The sequence below is a fragment of the Triturus cristatus genome, chromosome 5_1, assembly GCF_964204655.1.
Source record: "Triturus cristatus chromosome 5_1, aTriCri1.1, whole genome shotgun sequence".
NCBI lineage: Eukaryota > Metazoa > Chordata > Amphibia > Caudata > Salamandridae > Triturus > Triturus cristatus.
Window position 1 is genome coordinate 527,608,047 of NC_140587.1, and position 20,944 is coordinate 527,628,990.

At 41.7% G+C, this 20,944-nt stretch overlaps 1 protein-coding gene across 4 annotated transcripts in view; it reads right to left on the reverse strand.

Moving 5' to 3' along the window:
• LOC146831152 (uncharacterized) overlaps window positions 1-20,944 on the reverse strand; it is a 1,851,363-nt gene that overhangs the window by 864,256 nt on the left and 966,163 nt on the right. For all 4 annotated transcript variants that reach the window (XM_085605390.1, XM_085605389.1, XM_085605391.1 and 1 more), the window contains one exon: window positions 11,045-11,212. In XM_085605390.1, the coding sequence (XP_085461516.1) occupies window positions 11,045-11,212 (168 nt within the window). The remainder of the gene's footprint in view (window positions 1-11,044; window positions 11,213-20,944) is intronic.

Genomic DNA, 20,944 nt, shown 5'->3' on the forward strand with positions numbered 1-20,944 from the left:
TGCCTGTAGGCTGTAAGAGTGCAATTATAGTGTTCTTTACCCTCAACACTATAGTCCCTTCTCCACAGACGCTCTGCCCTCCTACAAGTGCCTTTCAGGGTCTTACGTTCGTTGTTGTACCAGGGCGCGGATAGTTTGGATCTCCTAGAGCCAAGCCACTTCTCAGGTGCTACCTTATCAACCGCGGCCGCCAGCCATCCCTTAAAGAGCAAAGCCTCCTCGTAGATATCATTACTGTAGGTAGGACGTGAGCCTCCCAATACAGAAAGAAGATTATCCGCGGTCCCCTGAGACCATGGTCTGATCTTTTGCTTCTGTAATCTGGGACCAGGGGGAATAACTGATACTCCAGTCATAACATTAAAATAAACTGCCCTATGATCAGACCAGGGAAGAGTCAGAATATCGACAATCTTCAGGTCCATGTTGTTGATAAAAATACCATCTAAAGTGTGGCCCAAGCTGTGAATAGGGCCCTTAACTACTTGGTTAAAATCTAATGCTGCTAAATTGTCAGTCAGCACAGCCACTTCTGCCTGATCCGTGCGTTCCAGGTGGTAATTAAAATCGCCCAGGATCATAAAAGGATGGTGATCCATCCTGGATTCAAAAAAATGCATAAGCATTGCAGGAAAAGTGGACTTAGGCCCAGGTGGACGGTAAGCTAATACTCCTTGGAATATGTAGGAATTGCCTACATAGATGGTAAAAGAGAGTGCTTCCGCGGGAAGATCTAGATAAGTTTCCACACACATTTTTAGGTGTGTTGAATGAACAATTGCTATCCCCCCCTCTTCTTACCCATTCTATCCTGGGAGGAAACAACATACCCACTAGGTAAGGCAATATTCCAGTCCGGACCGGATGTATTGTCCGTCCAGGTTTCAGTTAAGAAAATCATATCAGGCGCACCACTCTCAATCAAATCATAAATTTGATAACTGTGTTTATGTAGCGAATGGACGTTTACCAAAATACAACTTAACGTTTGGGGCTGTTTAGCCCTCATCACAGAGTGGGCATTAAGTCCGCCCTTGTTCGCTGCATCTACCATGTGCTGCCTGTCCAGCAGGTTCTTCCGGCCAGCCCCCTTGTAATGTCCCTGGTTCTGAAAATCACATCCAGTGCAGGACCCGAGCCCTGCGACCTCCCAAGATGGATCCCAGTCCTGGGGCCTGCATGGGGAGTTATCCAAAGCCAACAACTCACCTCTGCTGTAGGGGTATGTGTATGGAGGGGCAGGGGTCCTGGCGCTGGGCGTGATCCGGGCGCAGACGGGCTTGCCTTTGGCGCGCCTTTGGCGTGCCGCCATCGCGCCCGCTGTGCGGCCGTCCCAGCGCCACTTTTGAGTGCATTAGCCACGCCCCCCCACTGACGCGTCGAGCCCAGTTGCAATGCGGACCCGCCTGCAACCGGTTCCGCTTGGGTCGAGCGTCTAAAATGCCAGCAGGATAACAAACAAAGAAAAACTCCCCCAGTAATGCAACTAAAACATTCGATACACGTTGTGCAAATGAGCAAAGTGCAAGCGATTTGAACAGCAAATTTAAAAATACAAGTGCCAATATCAGAAGCAGCACGATTAATAAAAATTAAAAGATGGTGCAATTGATACTTAATATATAAAATCACACTTTTACAGGTGAGTCACCCCTGAGGTAGGCCCCAGTTATCCCTATGTGGGGGGTGCGGTGTATTTGAAAGGTAGGCCATGTACTGGTGTCTGTGACATATCCTAATAGTGAAAGACAGTATATTTAATGTTTCCCTATCGAAAGGCTATCTGTCCCATAGGATACAATGGGGCATACCTAGTAACATTTTACGAGTATATCTTCCCACTGGGACAAGATAGAGGAATGGAGTTTAGTGTGCCTGAACTCAGAATGTAGAAAAGCATCTTTTAGTAAATATGATTTTTATGTTCTGTGTTTTAAAATACCACTTTTAGAAAGTCCTATGTGGGTTGTGGATTGACTGTCTGGCTTTGGAGTGACAGTGGCTAGGTATGTGCATTCTCTTCAGACAACCACTGGTGGGGGTCGAGGTTTGTCCTGCCTTTCCTGGATGAGTCAGGGCTGGGCTGGATAGACCTGGGCTGTATTTAGAGTAGTGGGAGGTTTGCTTGCACTTGAAGGGGCCTGGTCTGCCTTGGACAATGCGGTCTGCACCTCCTGCCAAAAAGCTGTGCCAGAGAGGACCAAACTGGTTTGGACTTAGCACAAACACTCTCTGTCCAAGTGACCAAAGATATATTGAGTATAAATATTGAGGCCCAGACATCAGAGCTTAGAACTCACTCAAGGAACCTGCCAAGAAGAAGAGCTGGAGGAATACGGTCCCTTTGCTGTGTTGTTGCTTTGTTGGGTTGGCCTGCAGTCACTGCTTCTGCATTGGGCAGTGAAAGGACTGGACTGAACTTTCTTTACTTGTTGCTGAGTATCTCCAAGGGCTTGAAATAGAGCATGCCTCCTGTTCACGTAGTCTCACGGGCAACAAAAATGTCACTTACCTCTGGGTATCGCCTCTGGAACCATGTGTTTCAGTTGCCACAGAGGGAGAAATCAGCCGACACCATCACCGACCCGCTGCTGGCTCTGTGTTCTGAAGGCACACCAGAAGGCACCTCCACACTTTGCACCACAACCCTTGTCTCACCGATGACGATGACGGCTGCCGCCACCAAGTCGCTGCTTGCACCGCGACCTGTGTGCACAGCACTCTGCACTGCCTCACTTCACTCTGCCGCCCTGGGCTCACCAATGATGACGCTGCACGTTGACCTCAACACCGTGACTGCATAGTGGTTTGGGGCACTGTTCGTAAGTCCCATGATGCACCACCCTGTCCCACACCACAGTCTGGGCTGACCAACACCAGCTCCCATCAACTGGCACTGTTGCTTGCACCGTGACCTGTCAGTACCGCCACGAGCACTGCCTCACTCCACACTGCTGCCCTGGTCTCACTGATGCTGTTGGACAACAGTCACCGAGCTGCTCTCTGCATAGCGGCTTGAGGGCCCCGCATGCCGAAACCACTATGCTTCACATCGCAACCACGATGGTTGCCACGACCAGCACGCACCAACACGTTCGACAGGAACCCAAGGTACTGTTTACGAGTCTGCTGACACCAACGGCATTCAGCACCGACGCGGTTGGCTGGAACTGTTGTTGGATTTTATTGTCTTAAGCACCGTGGTAGCCCTAGAAGGAGCTACCAGCTTCAAGGAACTGCATTTTAAAGTCATTATTGCAAAGTGCATATTTTTTACTGTATGTTGGTATTTTACCGTTTTTGTCTTGTTTGCACAGATAAATATTGGTTATTTTTCTAAAACAGGTGTGGTGTCCTTTTGTAGTGTTTTCACTGTATTACTGTTGGTTATGGCCTCTGAGATCAGCCTGACTGCTCGTGCCAAGGTACCAAGGGTGTGAGCAGGGGTTATTTTCAGTAGTGTATCTCCCTTATCCGGACTAGAAGGAAGGGTCCCTATTGGGACAAAGGTCAAACCATTGCCAACTAGAGACCCCCATTTTTAGCAGGTATGCACACAAAGTCAAATTTAAAAACCAAAGGTTACAGGGATGTTATCGTTAGCTTCAGATTTTACACACACAAATCCATAGAGATTCAGCAGCTACAGTTATCTCAAGTAACTATAACTTGTGCCCTAATGTAACTATAACTCACGGCCCCACAATGCACAGTTTTCTTATCCATAATTTTACTGCAAATTGCAATGAGATTATCAATGATGTCATAGAAGATGTCATGAGTGATGTAATATGGGTTGTATTTAGCATTGCATGGCGAGGGCGCAAATTATAGTTACCTTTGTGCATGAGTTATAGTTACTTGTGATAACTATAATTATTACCTATGAATTTCTAGGGTTTTGAATGTGTAGAATCTGAACCTAACTATAACGTCCCAGTAACCTTTGGTATTTACAGTGAATTTCTACAATTGTTTTAATGCTTTTTGCTAACTATAACATCTCTGTAACCTTTGTTTTTTTAGTGAATTTCACTATTTTAAAAAATATATAAATTGGACTACAAATTGACCCAATAAGTTCAATTTACTATTTTCACAAGTTTATAGGTACATTTTATTCACACATTCATTCTTATTATACATTTTAAAATAAGAAGTTAAAATATTTGGGTAAGATAGCATACGTAGTCTTTCTATAAATGCAATGCAACAAGCCTTTCTTTAAAAAAACTTCATTTTATGGATCTGCTGATCTGTCATGAATCCTCATACAAATAAGAGGTCTGACAGTTATATTGCACATATTGAATACTGAAACAACAACACATTTAATACAAACATATGCTACTGCAATTTCTATAAGTTTATCACTGCCTGTGTGTGGGTGTATAAGTGGTTGTGTGAGTGGCTGTGTGGGTGTGAGAGTGGCTGTGTTGGTCTGTGAGTGGGTGTGTGGGTCAGAGAGTGGGTGTATGTGTTTCTTTAATTGGGGTCTAGATTGTGGATCCACTGCAGAACACACATGGAGTCGCGCTGAGTGCCGCAGTGAATTGCCAGACCCTCGCTTGACAATTTCTTGCCCATCAGGGGTCCCTCACAGACCCATCCCTCAGTCTCATGGGGTCAGGGTACGTCTACCCTGACTCCTTCTACCACTTTAAAATGTTATTTTCCTCCATGGGAACCGAGTCCTGATACACAAAATGGCAGGAGCAACTTTCCTCTCAGGTTGTGGCCAGCCAATCACAGCACAGCTGTCGGCGCTTGGATCCGCAGATCCACCTCAGTGTATCCGTGTCTCTAGATATACATACATCTTTTAATTTTAATAACTTCAAACTACTGAACAGATTTACACCAAATTAAACAAGCATTGGCATAGCCAATAGGTCTCGCTTTTGGGACCTTATAAGTATTTAGTTATGCAGCACAATATCATTGATGTAACAACATCAACCATTGCATGGCAAAACACTTATAAGGTCCCAAAGGCGGGACCTATTGGCTATGCCAATGCTTGTTCCGCTATGGCGGGGAACTGAACACACTGAGAGATCAACATTCAGGCCCACTTGTAATAGAACTATTTGCAGTCCCACACTAAGATTGTGATATGTCATTATACCTAGGTATGGCCCTGGATGCAAGACTTTTGGACTTTCTTCTACACAAATTATGAAGGGTTCCAGAGTGCCAAACAGGAGAGGAGCGATGATTGAAAGTATTAGAATTAATATAGTGCAAACCTGATTGGCAACAGCATTGAATTGAAGACTTGTATCTTTCATTTATATTTCACATATTTACAATTTTAAGCACGTGGAGCTCAAATGATTTACCCAGAAACACACAGGCTTCAGTCAAGGCCAGGATTACCGAGTTTCCGGAGCCGACAGTTAAGCCACATCCCCTCGCGATTGAAAACATACATAATGCAAGACTATTCTATTTGATTTCTTTTTAATATGTTTATTTGTTCTTGTTCATTAAGGTTTGGAATTGTTAAATCTTCAACACCATACAGATTTTGCAGAAAGCAAAAACATTCCAAGACTAATTTCCTGTGCTTACTTCTCTGTGAACTAAGACAACAGTGGAAAGGGATATTTATTTTCTTGCCCGTTTTCAGCATTCGGTTTATGGGCACTTGTAAGTCTTGACAACAGAGGATGGACGCGCGGGATAGGCGTTGCTGGAGAGGGAGGCCCATGCGCTAGAAATGTGGGGTAAAAGAAAGCCCTTTAAGGACTGATCACAAGTAGCTTTGCTTTGGTGTGAGTGGCAGTCAGTGTGCGTGGTGTGAACCAGGGTTACAACTATTGATCGCATTCCATCTGTCTAAAAAGTGGCATGATGGAATCTAACCCCATATATCAAAGGGTCTTTTCGCATACTTCTTTAAACTGCAAAAGGCTTTTACAAAAACAAAGTGCTACATGCTATGGGCTAGATTGACAACAGTAAGAAAAGGATGTGCTTTGCTGAGTTTTGAATGGGCAAAAACAACTGTGGAATTTTTAAACGAACAATGAATGGTTCAGACACTTCCTCTAAAAAAAAAAAACAAGACAAGCCCGGCGGAGCACGGCGGGCGCGCTTGGCGGGGGAAGGGGGGTAACACATTCCAGGCGGGGGAGCAGACCCTTTGAAGTACGATGCGTCTTGGGGTATTCTGCAGCCCTTGATATAAAGCAACCGATGTAATAAATGCTGATACTTGAGATTTGGTGAGGTGGGGGCTTCAGAAATCGTTTATGGAAAAATTGCATGTAGCAGACGATGCCTCCTGGAGGGATAGAAGATCTTGCAGACAATCTCATTGCTGGACAATTCCTTCTTCTGGGCTCCAGATCATTAGCGACGCGCGGCTGCGAGACGCGCTCTGTGGTGGGGAGGGGGAGGAGCATTGAGGCGCAAAATTGAAAGCAGGCTGGCTGGCGAGTGGTGTGCGCACCATGACGAGAGAGGAAAGCCATATGGCGCCTCTATTCATCACTGTGCGCGTAACCGCACGCCCGTCGCCAGTGCACGCGCCAGTGGGCTGAAGCGCTTCTCCAAATGGATTGCACGGCAGCACGATGCACGTGATTGTGCGCGTGCTCGCCATGCAATCCGCTTTTGGGAGCACTTTTGGGAGCCCCTCACTATAGTCTCGCATAGCGATTGCTATCGCAATAGCTAGGCGAGACCTAAAAAGCTCCTTTGTGGATCAAGATCAAGCTTTCTGCTAAATTTGGTGCAATTCCGTTCAGCGGTTCGGGCTGTAGTTGTGTCTAAAATTCCACAGGGAAAATGCATGGGGAAAAAAAGTTTTGCCAACCCAATTATCTTGCCCCCCACTTGAAGGTTCATATTGAAACTTTACAGAAAACAGAGGAAGTGACTAGCAAATTAGTTTTGAAAATTTCATGAAGATTTGTCAAACAATGCAAAAGTCATTAGCAAAACAAAAAATGGTTTTACTATGGAAACTAGGTCCTAACTGTAACTACCTACTGGCAACCGGCAGTAGGTAAAAGTAAACATATCTATCTATCTATCTATCTATCTATCTATCTATCTATCTATCTATCTATCTATCTATCTATCTATCTATCTATCTATCTATCTATCTATCTATCTATCTATCTATCTATCTATCTATCTATCCATCCATCCATCCATCTATCTATCTATCTAAATATATATCTAAACATACACACACACACACACACACATATATTTATTAAAGCAACTACTAATTAACAGAATCCTTCCCCAATGAAGATGCACCCTCTCCAGCCTCTAACCACCATGGCCTGCTCTTCCACAAGAGCTTTTGGTCCTACTGAATGCCTATCTATGTTCTCTCTTTTTGATCCTATTGAATGCCATCTCATGTTCTTATATTGACTTTGTTGACTGCCACCCCACGTTCTTATATGAACTTCCTTGTTTTTTCACAAATGTGTAGTCCTATATTTTTATCTTTTTGTTTTGCTGATGTACAGCTCTCTGTTACACGAAAGGGTAATGTTCATGCTAGATAAAACTCAATAAATAAATAAATTATTAAAAATAAAAATACATTTATATATATAACATGTTGTATATACATTGATCCCTGTAGGTGGCCCTGCACACAGTGTGCCACCCTTAAACAAAAATTCTAGAGATTCCAGTATATGGACCCTAGACTCATGTAAGCAGTCTTCTAATGGGTTGTGTTTGACTGTGTTCAAACTGTGCATAGATCTACAAAATGTACAGTTACGTCACTGTAAGGACCAGTGGTTGCCCAGAGACCATTCAGAGCCACTGCTAGAACAAATGTTCCCAATCTGGAAGGTCAAAATTATGTTTGGAAAGCATGCAGGTATTCATGCACCTCAAACTAGTGAGTTACTAGAGTAGTCGGTTTACAATCATTGTAGTTGCTACTGTATCTGAGAGAGGAGATGGAAACTACTCATCCACCCTGCATCTAAGGATGGTATTTCTGGAAGCTCAAATATCGGAGCATTTTATAAGGTTTCGAAGGACCTTCTCATTCTTAAAAAGTGGTATTTTTCCTAGCAAGGATGAGGTGAAATGCTCAAGCAAATATTTTGTTATATATGTTTGGCTGGCATAAATCTATCAGCCAGCCAAAATCACTATCTCCATTAGCAGGAGAACATCCAGAATTGGTAAAGTTTAGAACTCCTTCAAAGTACTCTCTGGAGCATAGACAACTGTAATGTAAAATATGTTATTGATGTATTACAAATCATTTCAAGTTCCACTCAATTACTAATTAATGTACTTCATATACACAATGTGACAGACAAGCTTTCAAGAGCTTTAAGAGCTTTCAAGAACAGGGAGAGCTCCCTCATATTATATCACATTTCTATCTGTAGTTTCTGGTTGAACGGAAGTGCTCCAAGTAATATGCATATTTTAGCTGTGCAATCATAGATTGATACTAATGCCTGTGTTGGATGTAATATACATTGTCCAGATCATCATACATGTGTCACTTGTGACATCCAATGGCTTAGTGCTTCTTTATTCAATACTGTTTGCTAGTTCAGTGTCCACTGCTTAAACAAATGACTCCTATTTGTAGTTCTCATAGGAGTTAAAAGAGCTACTATGCTAAATGTGGATGGCTGTTTAATACATTCAATACTACTGCATGCTCAGAGTACATCTTCATTACTAGTGGATTATGACCAGTGAGAACATTTGGAAAAAAAACAACTTCCTCTAATCCTTCTTGAATTGATTTTGGGGGGCTCACAGATCTCACACAATGAAAACAATACATGACTGAATAGTCAGATCAGTTCAAATGCTAGCATCAATAGTTTGAGGGTCTTCAATGCAACATCCAGATTCAACGGATAAACTACATGTTTCTTTATCACCTGTAGCGGCTCTGACATATGCAGCTAAGATAGTAGATTCCTAGAAGAATACATAGAATGGCGATCAATCCAAATAGTTATTTCTGTCACCAGCTAATCCTTAACTGCAAACTTCTGAAGAATTCAATAATATTCTATACCATATGAACAGTTGTTAAACCAGAAATAAGTACAGAAAGTGTTGCCCACACGATTCTGAAAAGCCACAGACTGGAAATTGATGAGGTGGTGCCCATATAAAGATCTTGTTACATCTTTCACATCGGAGGTTTTTTAAGTATTTAAGTGTAATGTCTTAAATTGCAATGACAAATTTAACCACTGGAGTGTAACAAGAAGAGTTCAGAGGACACTCCCTACTCACTGATTAAAGTCTGATGCCCTGACAGGGGTACTCAAGAAATAGTCCAGTACTTTCAAGTCTAATACTTCCTAGTGGTGGTAGCTGGTTCTCGGCTTACCAAGAAATCTAGGTAAAATTGAAGCAAACTATTGATTATTTTCAGGTCAATTTCCCCCATATGTTTTGCAGAATCTTTCAAATATTAATGGTATTCAATTTTGCAATTTTTCGATGATGGTCTTTTATTTTCAAGATGTATGAAGCTAGCATTTTTTCTTACTTACACCTTCCACGTCTGTTCGTCTTACTCTCCTGCCTGTTCGAATTTGGTTCACAGTCTTATATTATAACTGAGAATCTACTCGGAAACAACAGGAAGGGATGATAAATAATTATGTGTACTCACTCAACAAAATCAGCCTAAACACCTTTAAGCCATATTTGTTGGCTTTACCAACCCTACCTCACTTTCTGGTCTGTTATAGAGTCACATCCAATACACTCAAGTCCCAACTACATTGATAAATTTCATCACAAGGGCAAAAATGGGTAATTAGACAATACAGATGTTGGTTCTGCTGGGTATTTAACTATTTGTGGGTTAAGGTATAAGGGAATTAGGCGTGCAGGGGGTAGTGCATGGGAAGGAGGGGAAGGAACACATTGATCAGAATTGTGAAAGATAGGGGACGACTGCTGTAACAACATTCAATTTAATTTGCTCCAAACAGCACTGGAAAGAGAGGTCACTGAAAGCAACATCAAATATTGAACCTAAATCTACAGTTTTGTAGACTGCCATATCCATCAGCACGCACAGCACCATCAGGCAAGTCTGAAGCTGTTTCCATTGTATCTGAGTTTTAATGCACAGCTTAGGAGGATTCTAAAGCATGAATGCCCTTCCCATTTGAATAACCCCATCTACTCCATGTTCTTTATTTGTGTTACATCTGATATCAAGAGTGGTAAGTAATGAGCTTTTGGTTGTGGCTTCCGACATCAAAAAGTCTACTGTCAATTATGGCATAGTGTGCTAAAAGCATCATCTTAAGGAGAGAAGCAACGGACAATGAAACATTTATTGAACTCGAAAACGTGCCTCCTTTTGAGAGGGATTTAATGTGAACTTGGTACGAGTCCATAGTCATGAGATTATTAGGAATTGTGAGTCACTGTTTTTTTTTTTTTAAGTGGGCTGCTAATGGAATTAAGAAGAAAAAGGACCTCGCCTCAGCCTCAATCGGCACAAGATTATACAGTTAGCAGTGAGGATACCTAGTATGAGAATATGAAATATGCATATGTCTGTATTTATGTGTTTTTAACATTTTCTCCAATGCCTTAGCCTTCACACTACCTATGTTCAGCATATGGCACTATATAAATACAAATAAAGTAAAGTAAATGGAAGAATTTACAAGAATGATTTTCTATATTTGCTAGCCACAAAATTTTTGCTTTGAATTATTTTCTTCCGATTCACAAAGTAACATACCATTTGTTCTGCAGAATTTCTTTCAAAGACCTTTTATCAACAAGAGCATAGCACCAGTTACTGTAAAGAAGAAAGCACTCACTATGCACTTAAATAAGCGGTGAAGCCTGAAATAATAACCGGCATCTAATTATAATTTAGATAACACTCGATTACCCACATGGCACATCTCATATCCATTCTCAAATATGTATTTGTAAGAGGAAAAACACACATCAAAGAAATAGGATATCTCTTTAAAAAAATATTAATTTTCTACATTTTTATCAAAAGCACCTCAAAAGCTGTCTAAATAAAAAGACACTCTACCTCCTGTTCCATCTTGCTGTTCAGGTCCTGCATTTTCTTCAACTCATTGTCAAGCTTAATGGTCTCCACTTCATAGGCAGACACCTCCTCCTTCAATTTCTCATTTTGCCGCTGTAGACTCAAGATATTGGTACTACTGGACGAAGCTTCCTCAGACTTCTCCCTTAACTAAATCAAAGAGTGAGCTCAAATAAGTTAACTATTCAATATTATTCATTTGCCAAAACTTAACTGTATTTTAATATTTACATTTTATGGTTTAAAAGTATCAGTTTTAAAAACTTTTATCAACCGATCTTCAACTTGTTAGGGAATAAGTTATAAAGAGACAACTACTCAATGTACACGTGGTACAATTGCATACTTGCAAGAAACAGCAAATTGTGAATTGGACACTAAAACTGAAGGTGGTGTTTTATTCTGACAACTTACACACATCACAAATAAAGCAACTAAAAACATCAAATTACTTCCCCAATGGTATCTTATGTTAGGTTTTGTAGCACAATACATGATGATGAAGTATCAGAGTAAGAAATGCAGACGGTGATTGTAATAAAAATGAAGAAAGGTAAAGTGTTCTAGCAAAGAGAAGGGAATCTAGTGGATGGACAAACTCTCACTGGAAGAGGAAGATTTCTGGTTCCATTGGAATGAAAATAGCACTTAGGTTTCTTGAAGTAATCCAGGAGAGGATAGCACAGAAAATATATCTTTAAAAAAAAGCTCAACTTTAGAAGCCCAGAAAGCCTGAAACTAAGGAATTTGTTTTAGCTATTTAGGTCCTGGCCCTTTCTGCAGAGTAATCCCTGAGTTTTGCCTTCCTCTTAATTCCTTTGCTGGACTCGTTTTTTTGGCTATTAGGAATCCGTGCAGTTTTTTCCTGCTACCCAGGGATAAAGTGCTGCTCTTCCTTGAAAACGTTGTAAAATTGGCTAACACCTGATTGGTCCCTAGTATATGGCACTACATTTGTACCATATGTAAATTAAATGCTACTAGCGAGCTGCAGCACTCGTTGTGCCACCCTCTAAAGTAGCCCATTAGAACATGTCCCAGGTCAGCCACTCCAGCATGTAGTTCGGTTTTAAACTGCCGATTCGACTTGGCAAAATAAACTGTTTCCAGGACTAAGCCTTTTTTAAGTACTTTTAAGTCACCCTTAAAATAGGCCATAAAGGCTCATAGGGCAAGGTGCATGCATTTAAAAAGTAGGACATGTGGGTTTATGTTTTATAAGTCCTGGCAGGAAAAAAACTCCGAAAGTCATTTTTTTTACTTATGTGAAGCAATCTCTCCCATAGGCTAACACTGGGATACTGTATTCCATTTAATAAGTGATAACTTCAGATAAGGACCACATATAGAAATGCTGTTTACAATCAAATAATACCATTTTAAAATCCTCTTTAATGGTAAAGTCAGAGTTTAAATTACTGTTCTGAAAATGCCAGTTTTAGTACGTTGACATTTCCCTGCCTCAACCAAACGTGCCTTTCTATGAGTATTCAGGGTCAGATGCTGCAAATGGCTCTTCTGTTGTGTATTGTGTATTTCTTCCAGACATAGAGACAAAGGGGCCTTGGGTGTGGGGCAGGGTGTTCTCTCCAGAGCAGAATGTCCTCTGGGTTGTAGTCAGGCTTCCTGAACTTCAAAAGATAGCCTCAGGGTTTGCCCACCCCGTTTCTGACATGTCTACAGGCTGCCTGCCCTGCCACTGACAAATGCAGCTCACACCTAGACCTGCCTGCCCTTTGTCACCCTAGACAGTTTGGAGCCAAATCCATGAAAGAGGGACATTTAGACAATGGTGGACATGCCCAATCTACTGGGATAAAAGTGGCACCTTCAGAACCTCTTATTGGAACACTGCTGGACCTGTGGAAGATTCAAAAGGACTGCACTGCTCTAAGACGAAAGAAGATTGGACCCGCTTCCCTTAAACCCTGGCTCCACATAAGTGAGTTCAAGGATCATCTGACTGACATCCTGTTCTAGCAACAGGGACACAACAAGCTTCCAGAATCCTCACAGCAACTGCCAGGCTGACCAGCATCAACTGGCTATGGCTGGAATTGCCTTAGCCCTGCTGCTGCCCTCTACTACAGTCAGGCCTGATCCCTGGAAGGTGCCCCCCGGGTGAAGATTTGGGCTCCTCATAACTGCAAAGTGAACTCTTGCGCTGAGAATCGTCCACCCACAATGACAGCCCAAGTGAAGCTCCAGCAGGCCCTGCTCATACCGCCGAGAGTAAACATCCATGACAACTGCCAATGCAATACCTGCACTTTGTGCTGATAGCAACAGCCCACAACAAATGCCAACACGAAGCTTGAGCTACAACTGGTTCTTTGATCCTCAGCAGCGACCGTCCGTGATGCTCGACCTGCTCCTCATGCTAACAACCACCTTCTTGCAGCCCAAGCCTACTCGAACAGCGGCTCTTTCCACAGACTTCAGAAGGTAACTCTTCAGCAAGGCAAATCTGATCTACTTATCAGACCCACGCTCCCTTGTGGTCTACCTGAACCTGTGAGTTGTTGCTAGTCCAGTTCAACCAGATAACCGTGAGTGGTGCTTTGTGCTTTTGAGTGTATTTTCACCTGAAATGTTAAAAACTCAGCTCTCTTGCTCTACTGAGTGGATTTGTGTCATTTTATATTTTAACATATTCTTATTTTAAATTGGTTTGGGTTTTCTCTTGTGTTGTGTTCTCACTTTATTACTGTTTGAGTGCTGCATAAATACTTAACACATTTCTTCTAAGTTAAGTCTGACTTCTTTGTGCAAAGCTACCAGAGCATAAAGTATAGGTTTCATTTGGTGACTTTTGTGGTTCACCCTGACAAGGTTTGTGTTTATTATTTAAGAAGGGTTTTTACCCCTCTTAACTAATAATCCAATTTCTTACAGCCAGGATCTTGGAGTAAATTCCAGAGGATGCTGACTGGCAATGAAGCTTGATTAGAGCTAGTTCAATATTGTCTAATGGTTTAAGGTTGAAGTTGAAAACTGCTCTGATGCTTTACTTTTCACTAGAGCTTGTCTTCTGGGAATTCAATTCAGCAAGCTTTTTAGTAATGAACTTTGGCAAAGAAATAGCTGTAATCAATGATGTGTAAAAGAAATACAAGTGTAATCCTGAAATTCTAAGGGACCTAGGGTAAATATATATAATCAAAACAACTGTGGTCCCTAGTTCAAAATCATAAGAAGAAATTGTAGTATTAGAAAGTTTTAATAACATAATAGAAAAAAAAATAAACATAATTTTGCCTTTTCTCTTGAGTGGGCATTTCATTTTATATGGCCACTTTTCTCCCAGACCGTTTCCTATTCCTGGACGTGGAGACACGCTTTATGTCTGGCCACCGTTCCATTTTGCTGCATCCCAGTAATCATTGCAGTTACCCTCAATTTGGGTTTCCCCCTTTCCCTCGCACTAGTATCCTCCTTAATACATTTTAGTCATGGCTCTCTATATTATTTGAGTTCTTATGACTGTCCCTCAATTTAATGGGATAGAACCAGTCTGAACTGGAAGTCACTAGATGTCAATACCTGTGAGGTCAGTGATTGAAGTTCTAGTAAGTGCTAAACAACACTGCACTTTTATTTACTAACAGGCTAGACTATGGTAACACCCTATATGCAGGAATAACCAACCAGCTCAGAAGAAAATGTCAGACCAGCCTGAATGCAGTAGCCACCAGAGTAGTCCTCAACCCCCAATACTGAATCCACATCACTCACCTCAGAAAACTCCACTGGCTCCCAATGCGCAAGCACTCATGCTTCAAACTCCACACCCATGTTGGACCTGGTTCTTTTGACAGGGTTATCCTCAAACCTTTTGCCTTCTTCCTCCTATTGTTTCTGACCTGTTTTTGTTGGCTTTAATATTCTTGGGTTTTTAACACGGCTAGCCAGAGCTAAAGTGCATATGCTCTCTGTCTAATTTATGATTATGATTGGTTTTCCATGATTGGTGAATTTGAATTACAGGTAAGTCCCTAGTAAAGTGTACTGTGTGTGCCCAGGGCATGTAAATCAAATGCTACTAGTGGGCTTGCAGCACTCATTGAGCCACCCACATGAGTATCCCTGTAAAAATCCATGCATCGCTGTTCTAGCGCTGTTTTTCCCAACGCAAACCTGCCGTGTGGTTGAAAAAAAAATACATCGCCGCAGTGCGGCTGCAAAATCGATGCAGCGCCTGTTAGTGGCCAGAAGAACTACCCCAGCCCGAGTCCAGAGCACCAAGTCTCCAATGTCCGGGACGCCCACTGCAATTTTGACGCAGGCCCTGCTGTGCAGCTGTAAGAATCGAAGTATCACCTGTCTGCAGCTGTGGAAATCGACACAGGGCCTGCTTTTGCTGCTGCATCAACTTGATTTTCTCACACATCGCCCCTGTGCACCCCATCTTCATCAATAGAGCCCCACACAAAGGATCAAAACAGCATGTCTGAATTTCGACACATTGCTTCCCCCTGCAGTAAGGATTTGATACAACACTTCTCCTGTATGTTAAAAGTACTGGCGCCTTCACGCCACTGGGACTTAGGAACTAACGCATTGCATGTGTTTTCTGATGCTTCCTCCCTCTGCAGCTGTTTTTTCATTGGAATTTGAGGCATCAAAGGTACTTTGTCTAAAATCACCACATCCATAGAATTCTATGGAGAAAACCGTCTAAACCTTTAAAAAGTGATATCTTTGCTTCTGTATGTTGCATATTTGTAGTTTTGGTCTTGTTTGGTTTAGATAACGATTGGTTATTTTTCTAAACTGGTGTGGTGTCCATTTGATGTGCATTCACTGTATTATTGCATGTCTTCTGTACAAATGCTTTAAGCATTGCCTTTGGGATAAGACTGACTGCTCTTGCCAAGCAACCAAGGGGTGAGCAGGGGGCTATCTTAAGTGTGTAACTCTCTTACGCTGACTAGAAGGAAGGGCCCCTACGTGGACAGGGTGCATACCACTGCCAACTGGAGACCACAATTTCTAACAACCTACACCTACAAAGTATTTCACAACACTGACCCTGCATACTTGAACAGACACATTCATTTCTACCACCCTTCCAGACACCTCTGCTCTGCTGGACTCTTACTAGCACACAAAAGCAAGGGAGGTGGTCATGCCTTCTCATACTTGGCTCTTAAAGTCTGGAATGACCTCCCACAACACATCTGAGCCTCCACCTAGCTTCTTTACATCCACAAGCAGCTGAGAACCTAGTCTTTCGAGTAAGCTCACCAGACAGGCCCACACATCTGCTACAAGCACAGGGGGCATACACTCATGGGTGATTAATTTGCTATAAAATAAGATAACATAACATGTAATCACAAGCACATATATTGAGACACGGATATTGGCAATCTATGAATCAAAAAAATCTCAACAAATGTTCTCTTTGTGCTGGAGGCTAAACATGCTACTCCTGTTTTTTAGTTTAAGGGTACTATCTAAAGTTTGATACTTTAACATACGCAACATTTCCAAAATAATAAAAATACTACAGAAACACGTCTCTAAACGTTATTATTTTTTTTAAATCCTTTTCCATTTTCAATAAAGCTGCAAACAGTTACTTGAAGTATCACAGATATCCTGATGTCATACCTATAGTAATCTGCCCAATCATCAAGAACCTATGTTTAGTGTGCAGTTCCATTCAGTGTCTCGCCCAACTCTGCGAGGAATTTTATTTTCACTAATCTGACACCTTAAACTGCAATTGATGACTCAGAAAACTGAGGTCACCTCCCTAGCGAGGAAATAGTAACACATATATTTTAGAAATGCAAAAAAGAACAGCAACCCAGCTGCTGTAAATAAATGTTGAAAATAAAACAAGCACATTTTTCGTGGAGTACCTCAAGTGCCCCTCAGACAATAGACATTGTGATTCAAGGTGTGATGGAGCTCTCCCTTGCAGGCAATCCTGATCACATATGTTTCCTCCCAACTGAGAAAATCTAATTTACGATAAATCTGTTACTGATAACTTTTCATTATTGATCATTACAGGTGGGTGGAGAGCCCACATATAAACTTCCGCAGCTGACCTAGTAAAGCAGGGAGCAATTTTAAAGTCTCTCTCTCTTTCCATCTTTTAACAAATACTATAGATCCCCCCAGATCCCCAGCAGCCTAAAAGCCCATAATTTAATGAAGCATCTTTTCAGTATACCTCACAGCATTGAGGTTACTCATAGGCATGAAACCTCTTGTGAAGCTTGTCCTAACATAACAATGCATCAGCCCTAAGGGCAGCGGTATTGTTAGAGAAACAGATTCTCGTGAGCAGTTCAACACTACATGCACACATAATTGGGTCGTTGATGATGACAACAAAAATTCAGAAAAGTATATTTGAATGAACAAGGCCCAAGTGCATTAGCATATGTAACTTCCATCAAGTGCACGCCGCTGACAGGTACATGCATTAGGTCATTCTGAAGAGTTCAGGAGGATGGGCGGAATAGGATTACATTTCTAATAAAATAGAGATGATGAAAATGAAGAAATATGCGATATAAAGCTAAAGCAAGTGTCCGAACACATTGCTTAAATCATGCCCTCAACACAGAAAAATACTTTTAAATATAACAATACATTTTCAAGAAGCCAAATTATATGCTGCATGCCACAGGCCAGCAGGAACTTAAAGAGTAGAATCCGGATTAATGTACTCTTTTCAAATCTCATACATATGCAAATTAAAGTGCATCAATTTCTCTATGCTTTAAGGTGGATGAACTGTTCCTTAATTAGCCTGACCGAGCGCATAGCCGAACCCTGTAAGAGGCCCTTTTGAATGAAACAAAGCAAGCAAAATGTGAAAGAGCTCCAAAATAAAGAACATTACACCTAGATAAAGTAACAAGCATAATGTATTGATTAGATGCCACTTAGGAGTTGGGGTGAAAATAAAAAAACAGTAAGATATCAGTTAACATGAAATCCATGAGTAGTTTGGGTTAGGGTTGTAGAATACATACACATGAGAGAAAGCAAATAAAGTAGAAGGCAGAAAATGCTTTTTAAAAAGGCTCAAAATGGCATTAGGGTTCACTTTATTGAGGTCAGGTGTAGGATCAGGTTTGTCGTGAGTGGACCGGCCTGACATGTAGTGGAAAAGTCAGCTGGAGAAAGTTACTTTCAAACTTTCTTGGAGTTGAGCTCTCTCGTGTAGGAGCAGGTTTCAAAATACATACAAAACGGGATCTCAGATTTAGACTGCTTCAACAAGAGGCTTCAGTAAAGAATGATTTCCTAGGGACAGGAGGAGGTTGAAGCAGGTTAGGCTGCCCTAAGTTCAACCTGACAATCCATTCTTTGGTTCACCAATTTGTGGGTGGCTTTAGTGAACTGCATAATAAATGGAATGCAAACCTCAGAAGCTCAGGATGGTGCCACTGACAACAAAACCAGTGCACGATCACTTGGTTCTTTGTCAACGAAAGCCTTAAGGCTGCAACACGAAAATCACTGATGGCCTATTAATACGACCTACAATTGCAATAGCCTCGTTAAAGCATACCATGCAAGCTGTGCGCACAGAGTAAACAAATGTTGGCTATTCCACCTATGATTGCTGTATAGAGATGAACACATAGCAAGTCAAGTGAAATTTCCAAACAAACAATTAAAAGCACTAAAGATATAAAAAAATGGATAATAGAGGCAGCAGCTGTATATACCAAAAGAATGATCTATACCTAGTAGAACCCCCTCATTGCAATCCATCAAATTTTGGAAGGTGTCATTTAAGATAGTAAAAATGGAATTTGACCAGACATCTACTGGACTTTTTAGCAAATGTGTGTGTTTTTTTTTCTTCTGGGACATTTCACAATTGTTTTTTTACAGACATAAAATATTTCGTACAAGCTTGCCATTTTCTTATCACACATGAGTTTTTAGAAAATTATAAAATTAAGAGTGAACATCCCTTACTCCAGAAAAGATTAAAAACAAAGCTGTCTGATAACTATTGTGCGAAGTTAGCTTTTGCAAGAATTTGTGTAGCCATTAACGTTATGGTATAATCAACAGTTTCATAAGAGGAGCTTACCAACCAAGAGGACAACGTATTTCTGTTGTAACAAAATCTAAGATAAGACGGTCCCGTCTAACACAATCAAACCCCGTAACGAGAAGCCAAAGGACAAGTGTAATCTCTATGTCCACTTTGTGTCCATTTAAGAATTCTTGGAGAAGTTCCGCTAACTTTTTATTAGCACACATTACAGAAATTCTGGTGGCAATTTGGACACTGCCGTTTCTTATATGTTTTTAGCTCTGATGAAGTTCCCAATATGGGAAAGAAACACGTTGGCTGGATTGTTTATAACAGATGATCCTATTAAATTTGGAATAAAGAAGCTATTTTTTCTATCAATATCTGCCTATTGGACTTCTTCAGCTGCGCACCCCCATTTGACAAAATATTCTTTGAACTGGAACACAGTAACGCCATTCAATGGCTGGCGTTGGGGATTGTTTGCACAGCAAACTTATTTATTGGAACTGGTGTGAGGTGCGGCATTGGAGGTCCACCGTTGTCACATTTGGATAAGGGCTTTTTTAAAATCTATTAATCCCATTTTACATTTCAGTGGCATGTCAGAAAATTACAAACTGGGTTTAGAAAGGCATAACATATCGCATGAGGAATATTTAGGGTGTCCCTTCAAAACAGTGATTTGTTATGATATGTATCAAATATGTTATGTTATGTTATTTTAACGGGTCTTGTAAAGCGCCTGGTTACACTAGGAACAGTGTGTCCCCGCGCTGCGGTGGGGCAGCAAAGCAGAAACTCGGTCTATTTGTGGGGGAATAGGAGAGTCTTTAGCTTCTTCCTAAAAATACCTTCAGCTGGTTCTAATCGGAGGCACACAGGTAGTTTATTCCAGGCTTGAGCAGCCAAGAGTCGGAAAGATCGGCCCCCCATTCTGGCTCTTTTTATCATAGGGACACATAGTAGGCCCAGTCACTCAGATCTGAGGCGACGGGTGGGATTGTAGGGAGTGAGAAGGTTACGCAGGTAGGTGGGAGCGGTCCCCTGCAAAATGCCTTAAAACGGGCTCGTTCCCGGATAGGGAGCCAATGTAGAGAGGCTAGAGCCGGTTTAGAGGGAGCTCTCCTGGGGCGCTTCAGGACTAGTCGGGCCGCTGCGTTCTGGATGCATTGAAGTCTCTGAGTGCACCTTTCTGTAGCCCCCAGAAGGAGGACGTTGCCATAGTCAAGACGGGAAGTCACAAGTGCATGGACCATGGACTTCCTGGCCGCAGTGGGCAATATATCAAGGGTTTTCCTGAGATTTTTTAGTACTCCGTAGCAAGTGCCAGCAACCCGCCTGGTATGGTAATCAAACGAGAGGTGGGTGTCAATCCAGACCCCAAGGTTTTTAGCTTGGACACAAGGTATGGGGGTGGGTCCCAAATCTTGCGGCCACCACGCAGATGACCAGACAGAGGGGGCTTTCCCCACTATCAACACCTCAGTCTTATTGCCATTGAGTTTTAAGCAGTTAATATCCATCCAGGCTGCAAGTTCCTGGAGGCAATATTGGGACCATATTCTGATCGCAAAACGTTGAAAAGTTAGCAATTCCTTGGATGAGGTTTTAACACATTCGCTAAAGTGTGAGTGAGAAAAAAAATGAGCAGTAGGCACTGATCCAGAGACCACTGCCAACTTTCAAACAAACTTTTAAAAAAATGTACTTTTCTTTTTAATGCAGTCCTAGTTCCTTTAAGGCAAGCGAGCTGCATTTACAAAAAAAGTTGACTTTATATGTGATCACAGACATCTAATCGTACTGAGTTGCAATTTGAGACCTGCCTCATGAATATTGATGAGGTAGGTTGGATTGCA